This window comes from Myripristis murdjan, chromosome 18 (genome assembly GCF_902150065.1).
Source record: "Myripristis murdjan chromosome 18, fMyrMur1.1, whole genome shotgun sequence".
Lineage (NCBI taxonomy): Eukaryota > Metazoa > Chordata > Actinopteri > Holocentriformes > Holocentridae > Myripristis > Myripristis murdjan.
Window position 1 is genome coordinate 1,371,078 of NC_043997.1, and position 16,965 is coordinate 1,388,042.

The window sequence follows — 16,965 nt, forward strand, 5'->3', positions numbered from 1 at the left end:
AGAGGTGGGCTGCAGCGATGGAGAGTCCGGAGCTTTCAGAGGGGAGACTGACGTTTTCAAAGTTGAAACACAACTTTAATCTCCTCGAGGTAAAAGGACAGAACGTACATGTTCAGTGTACATTCTGCCCCGGAGTGAAGTGTGTGTCCACATCTGTCTGTGCAACTCTGTGGAACCTGCTCATAAAAAAATCCACATTCTTAGACATATTTACACTTAAAAAAAAAAAGAAAAAAAAAAAAAAGTAATGCAATAGTTACTTTCCCTGGTAACTAGTTACTTTTATAGTGGAGTAATTCCATTACTAACTCAGTTACTTTTTGGGTAAAGTAACTTGTAACTATAACTAATTACTTTTTAAAAGTAACATGCCCAATACTGGTTGTAGTAGTAGTACTAGTAGCAGTAGTAGTATCAGCTCTAGTAGCAGTAGTAGTATCAATATCAGTATCAGCACTAGTATCAGTACTAGTAGTAGTACTATCAGTACTGGTAGCAGTAGTGTCAGTACTAGTAGCAGTATCAGTAGTAGTATCAGTAGTATCAGCACTAGTATCAGTAGTAGTAGTTGTATCAGCACTAGTAGTAGTAGTATCAGTACTAGAAGCACTAGTAGTAGTAGTAGTAGTATCAGCACTAGTAGCAGTAGCAGCAGTAGTATCAGTAGTAGTATCAGCACTAGTAGCAGTAGTAGTAGTAGTATCAGTAGTAGTATCAGCACTAGTAGTAGTATGAGTAGTAGTATCAGCACTAGTAGTACTAGTAGTAGTATCAGTAGTAGTATCAGCACTAGTAGTAGTAGTAGTAGTATCAGTAGTAGTATCAGCACTAGTAGTAGTAGTAGTAGTATCAGTAGTAGTATCAGCACTAGTAGTAGTTGTAGTAGTATCAGCACTAGTAGTAGTAGTAGTAGTATCAGCACTAGTAGTAGTAGTAGTAGTATCAGTAGTAGTATCAGCACTAGTAGTAGTTGTAGTAGTATCAGTAGTAGTATCAGCACTAGTAGTACTAGTAGTAGTATCAGTAGTAGTATCAGCACTAGTAGTAGTAGTAGTAGTAGTATCAGCACTAGTAGTAGTAGTAGTAGTATCAGTAGTAGTATCAGCACTAGTAGTAGTTGTAGTAGTATCAGTAGTAGTATCAGCACTAGTAGTAGTAGTAGTCGTACTAGTAGCATCAGCAGTGTTAAATGTGATGTGGTCGTGCAGGGAACAGGTGTGGATGGTTTTGTGTGAATTCACAGGTACACACTCACTTCCTCTGAGCAGAAAAAACACGCAGCAGCTCCACACAGACAGACAGACAGGTGGACAGACAGATGGACAGACAGGTGGACAGACAGACAGGTGGACAGACAGACAGGCACCTGCGAGATACTCACAGGTTGAGCAGCAGTGCATCAGTGCAGCAGCGTGGGCGTCATGCCATGCTGACCACATATTGTTAGGTGTGATATAGAGGAATGTTCACAGGAAGCCTCGCTGTCAGGCCAAGGTTTCCGTAACAGCCCCCCAACTCACACACACATATACTCTCACACACACACACGCACACACATGCACACATACACACGCACAGTACTCAGTCTCTGCATCATGTTTATTTGATGTGTAATTCAATGCATCATGCAGCCATAAATATAATCATGTCACATTATGCATGCAGCACAAAAATCTGCAGACCGTCTATGCCTGCAGAGATTGTCAGTCATGCTTTTTTGTTTGTTTACTACATCAAACAAACTCAAACAGCCAATCTCCTTGAAGCTGCTGCTGACCCCCCCCCCAAACCACACAAACACACGCACACACACACACACACACACACACACAGGAAGAGGGAAAGTTTCACTTGCTGTCAGCAGATCAAAGTGTTACCATACCATCAGGCTCTAGAATGGACAGAACATGTCTTCCGTGGCTCCTCTGTAAGTACAATATGTACGAGTGTGTGTGTGTACGTCAAAGACTGTGTTTTTGACATCTCTGTTTTGTAGGACAGAAATAATGTCACATAGAGGCAGTGTCTTTCATCCTGTCAGAGCTGTGATTTTTAAACTTTTTCATGTTCTGTGCCGTCAAGTGGACTGAACTGAAATTACTGAACTGAAATTAGCGTTGGGGGCTCGGATGAAAAAAAAAGGAACGATACTTTTTGTTTTGTACCGGGTATTAAATTGTTCACATGCCAATCTAAACCACTAACTTTGAAAAGGTGAGATTTTTTTGTGTGTCTTGACAGTTCCGAATGACTTAATTAATAGTAGAAATATCTCCTCGAAACCTGAGGCATTTCACTTGATTTGGTCCAGAAGCCTGGGGAAAAAAAAGTCGATTAGCAAATTAGCTGAAATCCCCAGAATGTTAGTAAAAACAAAATGAATGGATAAAATACAAGGAAGAAAAAAAATGACGAGAACATTGCCTGAAAATGTAACATAAAGCAATTACAGTTTGCGCACAATAAAGTTTGTCAGAGCTCTAATCTGGCAGTGAAGGCATCAGCAGCATCCTGAGAGGCTTTTGGTGACGAGTGGTTGTTCAAACTCCTTCATCGGTTCAGCAGAAAGCTCATTCTTCAGTCTTCAGTCAAGGAAACAGCATTTCCTTGTCTGGTTGCTTGACATCAAACCAATGTGAGTTTCTTTTCTCTTCAGTGCTCAACACGCTGCTGTGCTGCAGAGCCACCAAAGGTTAGTGCTCCTCTCCAGGTTAAGTCCTGATCTCTTGTGACTTGCTGTTTGTATGAAACCCACATAGAAAGTTAGTGTTTTGTGCAGTGTGGGTTTTGAAAATAGTTACTTTGGTTTGTTTTGAGGTAGAACTGATGCCGATGTGGAGGCGGGGCAGCTTGGCTCAACTGAGGCCATCTTTGAGACCGACTGTCCACACATGGTGTGTGTAGGTTGGTGATGTCTGTCCGACATCACCGACCTATCTGCGTGGGTTGCTATGGTAATGACAAAGGCGTCACTGACTACGTACGCTGATGACGCTGCTTTTGAACGCAGAAGAAGCTGAAATGTCCAGAAGCTTCTCCCCAGAGTGCCGGCTGGCAGTTTATTTGAGCGTCTCCATGCCGGCAGCAGCAGGGACTCTGCTCTGGATCTGATGTTGTCATTGTGTGTCATGTTGCGAGTGACATAACAGACACTTTGAAATCCTATTTCAGTGTCCAGCGTATATGTTCAAATCCAAATACGACCTGATCCGATGTACAAAATTTGCTGTCCAGACTTTCTACAGTCAATCAGGATACAATCTGGATATGACAAAAATGGATTGGGGCTGACATTCTGAACCCGGTCTAAGTAATTAGTAAAAATTCTGTTCAAAAATTTGTTTGAACACCATAGTCACTATGGCACCAAGGTACCTAAAACCATCCCTAATTACTTTAAATGGCAACCTACATGTGGTATACCCCAGGTCAGTGACTCAAGGGCCAACGCAACAAAGAGTGGAATTAAGGGGCACCCCTGTCTTGTTCCACAATATAATTCAAATGGTTTTGAACATCAATTGTTTGCTAACAAGAATCAAAAAATCAGAGAAAGGATTTTACCAGTCAACCCAAATAAATGACAGTAATGTTCCAAGAAATATGAAATTGAAGATTTATTCATTTTTGCTAGCATAATAAAGGGCTATAATTGATGAATATTACTTTAAATCTTGTCTAAATCATGGCGAACCAGCCCAAAATTTGACTGTCCACTCAAGCACGTCCCCCACAGAATCCAAACAAAAGCTGCCCAAGTGGGCGTAAAACTGGAAAACTCTGATTTCGCTGTCAGGCTTTCGATTTGACACTCAAAAGATTTTTCAGTCTCCACAAAAGAGCAACGTATCATCAGTATTTTGTCCTTCCTCCCTGACTCTCCACCCAGCCTCCCTGACTGTCAGTCCTGCTAGATCTCAGCTGTTTGATGGTGAGTCTCTTCATCTGAGCTGTGAGGAAGACTCTGCTGGATGGACAGTGAAGAGGAACTCGACCACAGAAACCATGACAGAGTGTGGAAATGCCTGGGGAAAACTAAGTGCTTCCTCCTGCAAAATCGGGTTCACAGTCCTCTGGGACAGTGCAGTTTACTGGTGTGAGTCCAGAGAAGGAGCAACCAGCAACACCGTCAACATCACCGTCACTGGTGAGTTCACACAGCAGCTACTCGGTATAAATAACGGAATAAAATACATATTTACCATCAGTATCTACCCAATTTGTCTCCGAGTTCAGATAGTGTTAGTGTTGATGAAGTTGTTTCTCAGTTGTTGAAATCCTGTGGTTTGTCTCTGTGTTCAGAGGGTGATGTGATCCTGCAGAGTCCTGTCCTTCCTGTGATGGAGGGAGCTGCTGTGACTCTGAACTGTACACCCTGGGATAACACCAACCTCCCCGCTGATTTCTATAAAGATGGCTCCCTCATCAGGACTGAGTCTACAAGACAGATGACCATCCACCATGTTTCCAAGTCTGATGAAGGCCTCTACCGCTGCAACATCTCTACTAACGAGTCAGCACCCAGCTGGCTGGCTGTGGCAGGTGAGGACATTAATTAACATGTCTGTTGAGTGAGTGAGGAAGAATACACTGAGAAAAAAAACAACAAAATGTTCTAGATTAAAGTTGAAAATATATAAGAAAAAATCTGGATATTCTGAGATTAAAATGGTACATTTATGAGAAAAAAACTCACATATACATGAGATTCTGAAATTATACATTACTCAGCAATTATACAAAAACTCCCAACTCCATTTGCAATGCAGTAGCCAGAGTCCTCACATGTACGCGAAGATTTGATCACATCACACCAGGACAGCACAGGATCACCTTTAAAATCCTGCCAATCGTTTTTAAAACTCTTTATGGTTTGGCTCCTCTGTATATTTCTGACTGATTATACCCTGATGAGGCCTCTCAGGTCATTGGGCCTCCAGGTGGACTTCGAAATTCGATCCACGTTTGGTGAAGGTGGGTTCAGGTGCTATGGTCCTGCTGTCCTGAGCTCCAGCACACCTGTGTCTACACTCACAAAAACTAATTTCATTGTATGTAACAACAAGAACCGTGTTATCTCCAGGTGACAAAGTTTGACCATTTCTTCCAGCAACAATCTGACAGGTGGAACCTACTTCCTTTTTCCAAAATGGTAAAATAAGTTTCTTTGCTATGAGAAGTGCGTAAGAAAGTAGTTGTCGTTGACATTTATTAAGCATGGAAAACTGATCAGAGACTCCAAGCATCACCAGAAGTGGGTCAGGTACCAGAATACTGTGCGCAAAATATCTGATCAATTCGGAAAGCGTTAGCCCAAAATGGAGTTAACCCAGGACACCGAGTAGCTTCCCCAGTCTGGCATTCATCACACAGTGGGGATAGATCGCAGGCGTCTTTCCCGGACTTCGTCAAACTTTGCTGGATCTGTTTTCTGTGCGCATTTTCAAACAATCTTTGATCTGCAAGTGTGTGAGGCAGTGGTTCCTGTCGAGACCAGGTTGGACCTGAAGATGATGGACGGAGGTAAAATTCCCGTCCACACTGAGGTCTCCAACCGTCCGGACACCCGAATATTTCCATGGTGTAAAACCCGAATCTAAACTAGAGGTCGCAAACGGAGGTTCCCTGGTATTGGTAGGGATGTGGGTATAGACTCAACTACAAGATGAGATTTAATCTGTTTCCATGTGTATATGATGATATGAATTATGTCAGTATTATTGTTGATTGATTTTCCTGGTAAGGCTGCCTCTTCTACAGCTGGTGCAGTTTGAGTGCAGGGGCTTGCACTCGGCTGTGTTGATGGTTCTGTGTTTTTAATCACCTTGTGCTGCGTTTGCATCTGACTCAGGCGTATATTCTTGCTCTGTTATGGTTTTGTGTTCCCTCATGTTTGTGACTGTACTCTGTGTGTTTTGTCTTTTGATGCAAAGCACATGGAGCTTCTTGTGGTGAAATGTGCTATAGAAATAAAACTGCCATTGTCACCCACTCCAAAGCCACGCCCACTGAGGAAGCCACGCCCCCTGACAAACCGACATCCTCTTCCTCAGCTCCCCCGCTGTCTCCAGTCAGACTGGTGTGCCACCTGGTGGTGTTCATTCCTTACTGCATCTCGACTGTGCTCCTGATGTCGATCTGCCGCAGCAGGCCTGCAGGTCAGGAACTTTCTAGAAACCCAGAAACACCAAAACTGATCAAGCTCATCAAACAATCAGCCAATCACAAAACTGCAAAATGGTTCCTCTTTTGAACAGGACGCACGCTCTCACACAGTTTTTGGTGCTGATTTCAGTTTCATGTGTTCACCAAATCGCCCCGCGGCTCTGCTCTGATTGCAGGAAATCGCCCGGCCGTCTCCATGGCGATGGCTCCACCAAGCATGGGACCGGATGGAGAGGGTGATGATGTCATCGAAGGCGTCACCACGGAGCATCACTTCTGAGACTTTGGCCTTCAGGGCAGTTATGATATTAAAAAAGTTATTACCCCATGCAGGAATTTGTTTTTACTATAAAAATTAAGTAAAGCTACATAAAACTAAACCAAAAGCAGTAACTTTCAAACTTATGATTTCCTCATATGAACGATAACCTAAACCTTGTTTCACATCATTTCATGTTGTTTATATATTTTCAAATGTATATCTATTAGGGATGCAAATTATCGATTAATTCATTAATTGAAAGTTGATTCACCTTATCGATTGATTATCGATTAATTGTTTGCATCCCTAATTACTATACATAAGGCAATATAAGATGACAGAAATACACAACTTATATATTTACTGATACTGAAACTTTTGACAGTATTGCTACTGAGGCAGCCAATAATATTCTACATTTTGTTTATCACGTGTTACAGTTTCGGTCTCATTTCGACCACCACATGTTTTTACCTTCGCTGATGTGGAAAATCAGCTGCCCGTGTGTTTTTGTGTCTATGTTTCTGTTCTGTGTCCGGATGAATTCTGAATATAGAGCAATGGGCTGATTTAAATATGCAACTGATAGACTGAAGCCATCATGGATCACAAATTTTTGGCAGAATCACTTGTAGATGCTCGATACCTGCATACCTCACACTTTATCTATCTATCTATCTATCTATATATATACAGACACACATATATGTGTGTGTATATCAGCTCATATCCTCCCAGTCCAAAATCCATGCCCCTTTCATTATTAATCCATGTTTCTGATATTAGAATTACATTAAAAGGCTATGTGAATTGGTTTAAATAGACCTTTATATTATTGAAGTTGGGGTACAGGCTTCTACTACTGAAGTGGATTACTGAGATTTTGTTTTCAGTCTTGAAAATACTGTTATACCGTTCATTTGTGTAATATTGGCAGTCGTTGCTGGTGTTCAAGAAAAAGTTATTTTCAGGAACAGCTAGAGAGAATATAAGCATCTGTCCAGACTTTGTGAATTTTTCCACGGTGTGTGTGTGTGTGTGTGTGTGTGTGTGTGTATGTATTTGTAACGGGTGTGTCGTGTTGTCTTCTGCACTCTTTGGCCACATTTAACTTTAGTCTATGACAGTATGTAATTTTTTTTTTAAAAATTAATAAAACTTGCCCTTGTCTACGGGGAACGGGGGTGCTGGTCATTATGTCATAAATGAGACTACAAGGAACACACACACACACACACACACACACACACACACACTGGGACAAGCTCTGCTCTGTACAGACAGTGGTTCTCAAATGGGGCTACGAGGCCCCCTAGTGGTTTACTGGAGGACTGCAAGGGATGTAAAACTGTAACTCCTAAAAGAGAAGAGGAAGTGGGGACAAACACGAGAATTAAAGAGTCCTTCTGTACATTTAACTGTTCATTTGTCCTTCATTCAAGAGGGCGAGTCGGCCTTTAGATTTGCCTTTTGTTCCTGCTAAGTTCTAACTCAGCTCAGCTTCTAGCTTTATTACAGCCTGTATAATGTGATGACATTAAAAAGGCAACCTTACCAGATACAATGATTTTCTTGATGCTGGTTATCCCTGATCACCATGATCTCCTTTAGTGCAGCTGGAGAGCTCTGAGAGATCCAGGGAGAACTGAGCTCGCTTCGTGATACAGGACTGTGGTCTGAACTTCAACATTTAGATCAACCCACTGATCTGATGTTGGTGGTGATGGCACAGTGGATTTATGTCATAACTGAAAGAGAAGTTTCCAAAATACTAAAAAACACTGAAAAAGAAGTATCTGAAAATACTACAAATTGATAGCCGTGAGGCCGAGCTGTGCACTTTACTGAGAGTTTGTTGTGTGAAATGAATAATGGGTCATCCCATGTCACTTCACCAAATGGCCCACACACTTGGGTCTCAAAAAATTCTGAAAATTTCACCAGTTGTTCCTTATTTATCCAATAGGCGCACTGTGAAATTTTAGTTTGCTCAGATGGATCCTTTTTGAGATACGGCCAATTTAGTGAGGGGGTATGTGTCGATTTTGGTGCGATTTTCACACGTCCTTATTTTTCCTCCATTTCCAGGTGTCAATATCTCAGGAACTACACCACATAGGAAACTGAAATTTGGTACAATAATACACCTCCACCTACTCTCTCAGAATATACAAAAACATCTGTCATACATCATAACTGGTAGGCATGCCAGCCCCTCAAAAATGGAAAAAAAATTACACGGGTTTTGTGGTTGACCATGTTTGGGCCTTCAGAAAACATTATATTATATTATTATATATTATTATATTGTATTTGCACCAGCTTCTTGATTTTTTCAGAGCTTTGAGATACATACATGGACTGTTCAAAGCATTAATGCTTAGTCAGATAGATGCATCGGTTTCTGGATGGCAGCCTCTCCAAATCCAAAAAAAGTTTTCTTGTCAGATTTTCATTGGCCCATAACTGCATGTGGGAATGTCTTAAAAAATCTGATCTGTGTTTTAATTTAAAGTCCAAAGCTTACTCTTTCTTGGGATGTAAAACATTTTTTCTTCATGCAAGTTCTTCATTTTTTGAAATTCCTCAATATTAGACCACTGCAGCTTGCTTCTGTCTTATATTCATTTACTGTTTATTATTTGTTCATTATTAACCTAAAATATAATGACCATTGCACCAGATATGCATTTATTTGTCAAAACATCAACATTTTCATGAACTTTTTACCAAATCTCTTAAGCTGCACATTCATACAATTTGGGTTTTCACTTCCAAATGTCTATTTCCACAGTAAAGTACCCATTCTGAATTTCACCAAATACGCATAAAATTGACTACTTTACAAACTGAAACCATTTTGGTGTGATTATCTTCAAAATTGAAAAAATCGTAAAATGTCACACAGAATGGGCACTTTACTGTCAATCAATCAATCAGTCAATCAATCTTTATTTATATAGCATCAAATCACAACAGAAGAGCCAGGAGCCTGGAGCAGCTCTGCAGAGCACTGAGAAAACAGTTGCTGCTGTTTGCTGCTCAGTCACTTTGAGCAAGGCAGCAACACTGCAGCTGAGCTCAGCTCAGAGCAACACGCCCATGGAGCTCAGAGACACTCTGCTATTTCCACAAGGGGGCGCTGCACGGGGGAACGACAACTGAGCCGCTTGGAAACTAGAAAAAGGTTGTGCATGGGAGGAGGAGAGGATCCACAGAGCTGATGTTCTTTTAATAGTTTTATAAAACTGGGTTTGATTGGTTATGGGGATAATACTTTGTAAAGCTGCAGCAGGAGACTTGCAGGTGACGTATTACAGTGATGAAACTGTGACGCCTCTCCACTCCAATGGTTTTATAGAAAACCTGCAGCAGACAGGGAGACAGGGAGTCAGTCAGTGGGGAAAACTGAGATGTTTCCAACCATGTTTTCTGCTTTTCAGATACCAATGATGGACACGCCAAGGATGGACACGCCAAGGATGGAGACGCCAAGGATGGACACGCCATGGATGGACACGCCAAGGATGGACACACCATGGATGGACACGCCAAGGATGGACACGTCAAGGATGGACACACCATGGATGGACACGCCAAGGATGGACACGTCAAGGATGGACACACCATGGATGGACACGCTAACGATGGACCTGCCAACGATGGAGCTGCTGGACGTGGACATACCGCAGTGGTAGTTGTTGTAGCACTGGCAGTGATTGCAGTTGTGTCCTGTGTTGTCATTGTGATCTACAGAAAACAAAGAGCCCGTGGACAATAGCCCAGTCCAGAGGCCCCGGCCCCGGCCAAGGCCCCGCCTCAGCCCCTGATGTTGTTTAGCTGCCAGCTGCTCGGTTGAAGATGTGTTTGAGTCAGTTTTTCATTCTCTGTCTGACAGCATCTGGAGGGCTCTCTTTCTAAAATAAACCCCCACGGCACATGCTTTAATACGGCTGGAGGACACGTTCAGGCTGTTTCCAGGTCAGGCAGAAAAGCAGCAGAAGCCTGACATTAACACTGCCTCAGGATCCAGCAACACTTTCAAATTCTACCTCCTGAAATGCTTAAAAACAAAAACAGGAACAAAGGACATTTGAAAACTTATTTCTGGACGTGTCCTGCGCCGACAGATTTCTGGGAATGGATCTTTACTTTATTTTCAGAGACCTTAAACACTGCCTCCGACCTCTGACCTCCTGGCCGGTTCCAGCTCGGTCTGGAACTTTACCTGCAATTTCACAAAGCTGGGTGCTCACCTGTCTGCCCTCCTGCACACAGTGGGTCACACACTCGCGATGGAGACGGTTCACAAGTGCTGGGACTCGTTTTGGACCATCTGTAGACCAACAGGCTGCACTCCCTGCTGCTCAAGCTCCCCCATTTATTTATTTTTTGCTATTCTAAATTGTGCATTAACACTGGGAGGGACTTCTTTTTAGTCTTAAATATTTATTATTTTGGTATTTATATATGTAAGGTTTGTGGCACTTTTTGGATCCTACAGACAGAGCTGGAAAAAAAAGAAGGAAATGGAAAGTAATAAAAAGATTTTCTATCAGAGACCAACGCATCTTGTTTATTTTATTAAAGCTCAACCAGAAACTAATTTTGAAAACACACTGATGCAGCTACTGAGGAAATGCAGCTATCGAGGTCATTTCAACGGGGTTATTTCAAAGTAAAATGTCATTTTATGAGCAACTGAGACCCAGAACAGTGGAGCAAAAAGTGTTTTAAAAGAACCTCACAATAAATCAGTGAGTGAGTAAATATTTGCCATGTTGCATAAGCTCAGTCCACAAACCCCTTTCTACAGCACATGCAGTTTTATTAATTATTCCTGAAAAACTGCTCTTCTTTCATCTTGTCCTCACATTAATATATATATATTTTTTTTCTTATATCAGTAAATAACAAGTAGAACATGTGGACTATCAGGATGACACACTTCATAATTTTTAAAATTATAATTATTATTATTATTGTATCATACTGACAAATACAGTTAGGTGTACATTCTACATTAATTTCAGCTCTTCAGTAAGTGAACAGAGGATGGAAACGAACAGACGTTTACTGAACAGACATCAGCACACTGGCTGACTGCTGGGACTCCTACACACCACCAGATGGCGCTGTGCTCCATGCTCTCAAAGCCCAGAGGCTTCAAATCCTCTGTCAGATGAGGCCTTATGAACCTCTGGAGCTTAAACATGGATGGGTTTTTTTGTTTGTCATGCAATAAAAACACAACAGATCTCCAATCAGAAAAAAATGCCTTGAGAGCAAAATTAACCGCCTGAGAAACGGTTTAAATAAGTGACCCCTCACCATCACTCAGACGCCCAAGTGCAATAAAACTGAGTAGTGCAATCCTGCTTGAATGTAATGTATGTTCTCCAGCACCTTGTTTTTATTTCTTCTTTCCATTTTTACTTATTTACTTTTTATTTATTTTTCTAGTGTGACATAATTTGTGTGTCTCCCAAAATTTCGTTGTGCAATACGTGTACAATGACAATAAAGGTTATTTCTATTTTTCTATTTCTATAATTATCAGTTTTTTTTTTGTTTGTTTTTTGTTTGTTTTTTTTTGCAATTGAGATCAGTTGGTCATTAAAATTCAAATCAAAAGTCTTTTATTTTTGTGAATCCAAAAGTTTTGCTGCTGTCGAGCTGAGTCTTGTGGGCGGGACACAGCCGACGCTGGAAGATGTAAGATGTGTTATTTATGTATTTATTTGCACTATAAAAGCAAAACATCAGAACAAAAACGAAATAGCAATAGATTGTGCAGGTGAGATACAGAAACCCCCTTAGGCGCTTATAGGAGAATCTCACCTCAAAATATGATTACATTAAAAAAAAAATCTATGTCAAGAAATGTCAACAAACAAACAAACAAACAAAAAAAAAAACAAATATACATTAGATCAATGCATAAAATGTGTGTAAAAGTGTGTAAAAAGAGTGTATGGACCTTTGTGAGTGTATATGTTTATGCATGAGTGTGAATACGAGTGTGTGGAAGCAAAATACGAAATAAAAACACCAAACCAACAACCAAAACACTAAGTGACAGTTTGGTCCATCAGACAGCACATGAGGGTATCAAAGGAAACGAAGCTGTTGACAAACTGGTGAAAGAAGATCACAAAACAAATAGCACTAGGAAAGGGAGAGGGTAAAGCTCTGATTAAAGAGAACGGAACGGAAATATGGCAGAATAGGTGGGAGAAAGATCAGAAGGGCAGGGGGTTCTACAATATACAAAGGTCTGTTATAATAAAGAACTACAAAGAAAGGAATAGAAGGGAGGAAATAACTGTACTGAGACTGAGGGTGGACCATACTAGATTAAATAACACCATGTTCACACAGAAGAAAGGAATAATGACAGATGTGACAGATGCAGTTTGCCAAGAGTACCAGGATGTTCTACTACATCCACTCAGATTTCACAGTCTGCATGTCAGTTAGTTAGTTAGATGAGTTAGATAGGCATTTTGCATGATGTTTCCATAGCAACCATCAGTGCATCAGGTACGTTACAATGTAGCCATGTGTACAATTACTTTAATTGGGATAGTCTGTTGCAGTTTGTGAGGTGTAACAATTATCTTAATTTCCTGCATCTTCACGAAGACAAAATAAAATAAAATACATAAAACTACAGAATCCATGTTGTCCATGTTGAGAGCGTTGAAGCTGCTTATCGTTTGGTTTCATGCACAGGTGTTCACCGACACACCTCCCAAACCTACTTCGGCATTTTACGCTGCATCACTCGAATGCGCTTCGGGAAGCCTCGGTAATAATGACGTAGGAATCCTCCGCAGGCTACACCGTCCCAATTCACTAAACTTTTAGTTCCAGTAAACCTGATATCGGCACCTACGTCGGACGCCTCCTACGTGGGCACCGTGGGCTGAGAGCTAGAAGTCATCTAGCCCTTCGATTGAGACAGACCTACTGACATATACAGGTAGACTGGACGCCTCACGGTGGAATCCCAGTAGACTGACGTCTGATGGCAGCGCCATCTTGCCGCGGTCGACCCCGCAATTCACTGTGCATTATTGTATAACAAATACAAGCTTTCAGAAATAAATATCTATTCCCCTTGAATATTTTGAAGTTGTAGCGGTATAGTTGTTATCACACAAGACGTATTATTTATAGACCCGGGTTAAATTCTCACTAGAAGCATGTTTTTTCCCCTCAGATGCCCATCAGAAAGCATACTTTATCATTAGACATGGCGAATTTTAAGATGCCTGTCAGTCCATTTGTTATCAATTTCGATTTCTCATGGCCATATATTAAAAGGTTAGGCCTATGGAAGAAATATATTTTGTCAGTAGAATAAGGACACTATCAATTTTCAAGGTAAATATATGCACGATAGGCATATTAGTCTAAATAGTGTAATGTTGATGATTATCTAAAATGTGAAAATATTGATGATTATCTAAAATGTGAAAACATGCATATATGGTTCTTTGTCAGAGGGCCTCATTTGATCATTTTCTTTCTGATATAATCAAATTATCAAGGTAAATATATACACATTAATGTGAAATGTGATCTAAAATGTGAAAAAATATGGTTCTTCATCTGAGGTTCTCATGTAGATATTGTATCTGTGAACACTCTGCCAGACCACCAAGGATCACACACACATTATTATTCAAATGATGGCTCAGTAGAAAGTCACGCATTAACATTAGACCCAAAATATACATTAAACGGTCTATGCTGTGGGAACGGCTTGAGGGAATTTGTTTAAAATGCACACTGAGTACAGGGTTTTCCCTAGCTTTTTGGGGGGGCTCAGGTGGTCCCTGGTCCTTAAAAGTCATTAAAATGCCCTTAAAAAGCCTTAAGATGTTAATTTGGCTTAGGTGGTGGGTGAAGACTCTTAGGTAGACCCCCTGTGTCAAATACATGCTGGGAAAAACCTGCAGTATATGCCTACATACATGTCATTTTAATTACAGCACAAAACAGACACTGACAACTATGGTCGAAACACTTCAGCCTTTATGAACATTTTTGTACAAAACAAACAAAAACATATAACATCACATATCTGCCTACTATAAGCAGAACTCAGTACTTGTAGTCGAAGGTGGAAGCTCATTTAGCAGCCGACTTCTCCTGTGATAGTGTGCTGGTGACAAGTCGATATATGGCGGGAGGCATATGTCATATGACTCTTTGCCCTCAGTTCACGCTTCCTTGCATTACTCTTCTCCTGCTCCAGTGTGATCACATTGTCCGTAGCCTGAATCAGTCTCTTCTTTAGAGCCACTGGACAGCTGGGCAGTGCAAAGGTGTGGTCCTAGCAGAAGGGATGAATAGGTTATGGCTGGCCGTCATTCTTAATCTCATCTATGCATCCAACTGCCAGCACCATGAGTATGAGAATGTTTGTGGCAGGGACACATATTCTAGCATGTTTCAATGAAGGCAGTGTGCATGTGTGCAGTGTGGGTGTGTACATGTCTAAAATGAGAGTCAGGAAGCAAGTGAGATAGGATTTCAACTGATCAAGGCCATGATGCTTACAGCTGATTAGGACATATATCAAGTACAGATACTCACAATAGGTTAAGGCAGGCATGCAAATCTCTCACCTTGTTCAGTACAAATAGCCTAGTTCATATGTGCACGCATCATTAAAAGGGAAGCAATGGATATACCAGAGTAGGCTACAGCATGGCTATGAGAGCAAGGTAACATTTTCTCTTTTTAAATAGGCTACTGTCCTCTGATTCAGACGCGCAGCTTGTGAACAGGCAAGGCAGGCAACTGCTTGGGGCCCCGAGCCGATAGGGGGCCCCCGAGACTCGGGGCCCGGGGGCTGTTTTTACCGAAATGTGTAAAAAATGTATTAGCCGCAGTGACCGCATCCCCCTCCCCCTTAAACAGCAACGGGCGATTTACAATGACACGTCAGTAGGAAACCTCCCAAAAGGGGCCCCACGTCAATCCCATGATCTCACCTCACATTAACCTGAGTGACGCTAAATTATCGATCTGCAAGTTACAAATGAAGCCGAAGGAAAATGAAGAGGAGCTATCCATCCGGTAGCGAGAAGAGGAAGAAAAAAAAAGAGGATGAAGAAAAAAGAAAGAAAGACAGTGGTAAGTGGAGCAGATAATGATATAAGCATAACATTAACAGTAAATGACGGCTGTTATTGAACCGTTACTGTCTAACTAGCTAACGGGGAGGCGGCTAACATTAGCGTCATAACGCTAGCTGACGCTAATGTGGCGCCCTGGACATTTCATTGGTATCATTAATGTTATTAACTGGACCACCCCCTTAATTTTTCTGGTTATTCTTATTGCTTGTGTAGACACACCTGGTTTCAGACTGGACTGGAGTAGTTTCTGCTTTTCACCAGTAGATGGCAGGGCAGTAGCGATCTCGTAGCGTAACGGTTGCTGTTTGCCCTGTTGCCATGGCGACCGCTGTAGTTCACAGGAAGTCCGGTCAAAGTCGCTCCAGTCTAACCGTATCTCGTCATATTACTGTACTAGTGTTTTATCTGTTTGTGCGTTTACAGGTGAGTTAAATATGTTTACACAAGCATCCATATGTTTAGATATTTTCTGTTTACTCGCGGTTGTGTTCGTTGATGTTTACACTCGTTAAATGTGAAGATGTGAGAGGATAGGTTGTTGTTACTGTTAGTATGTCGACACTATAGCAGGGGTTTTCAACTGGTTTTGTCCCAAGGACCACCATTATAACCAAGAAGCAACTCGGGGACCACTGCTTTGGGGGACGTTTGTTTTTTATTCTGCAATATGCTTAAAATAAAGGAGTATATAGGCCTATATATGTAAAGAAGGCTATCTATTTGCATCAGTGTCTATTTATTTGCACCTTGTGATAAAAAGAAAAACAGTCAATTCATAATGAACAACAATAGTATGTGGGAAGCCAAGAGGGCTTGTGCAGAACAGTCCGTTTCATGGAGCAGGTTCAACAAACTCCGAGTCTTAGGGTGTTTTCACACATACAGTGTTTAGGTTGACCTAACTGTCTAGGCCGGCCTAACTGGTGCAGTGCGGGTCGTGTGAACACAACTAGCCGCACCGCACCAATTAGGGTTAGTAAATATGAAAAGAGAACATATATGATGTTGTTTAATGTTGCACCTTGATACCCTGGTCCATCTGGGGGCATAACATTATTCTCTTTTCATGTAATTCACACTTCAGATAGTATATCAAGACGTAACTGAAGTCTCACCTCTTGTTTAAGATTGGGTTTAGATTCCAGAAAATATGCTTAAGCCCATTTGAAATGGTAATGCTGGAATTTTCAGTTTTTTCCCGATTTGGGGTACAGTGGAAAACTTTGGTCATAGCAGCTGTAATCCTATAGATGGAAAGGTCACCTTGGACTTAAACTGAAGCTTAGAAATGTGGGAAGTTTTTAATAAACATTTTAGGTAGTGAAACAATAATGAAATGTTTGAAATTGATCACTTTTGATGGTGAGTTCTCAGGCGGACAGA

General features: G+C 41.2%; 1 protein-coding gene across 1 annotated transcript; it reads left to right on the forward strand.

The window, feature by feature from the left end:
• The first annotated feature begins 3,412 nt into the window (after positions 1–3,412).
• On the forward strand, positions 3,413–6,485 carry LOC115376956 (Fc receptor-like B). Its single transcript, XM_030076809.1, has 5 exons — positions 3,413–3,428; positions 3,890–4,147; positions 4,303–4,542; positions 6,000–6,158; positions 6,342–6,485. Exons 1-5 carry the CDS (start codon positions 3,413–3,415, stop codon positions 6,443–6,445), a joined length of 777 nt encoding a protein of 258 aa, XP_029932669.1. The 3' UTR covers positions 6,446–6,485.
• The last annotated feature ends 10,480 nt before the right edge of the window (positions 6,486–16,965 follow it).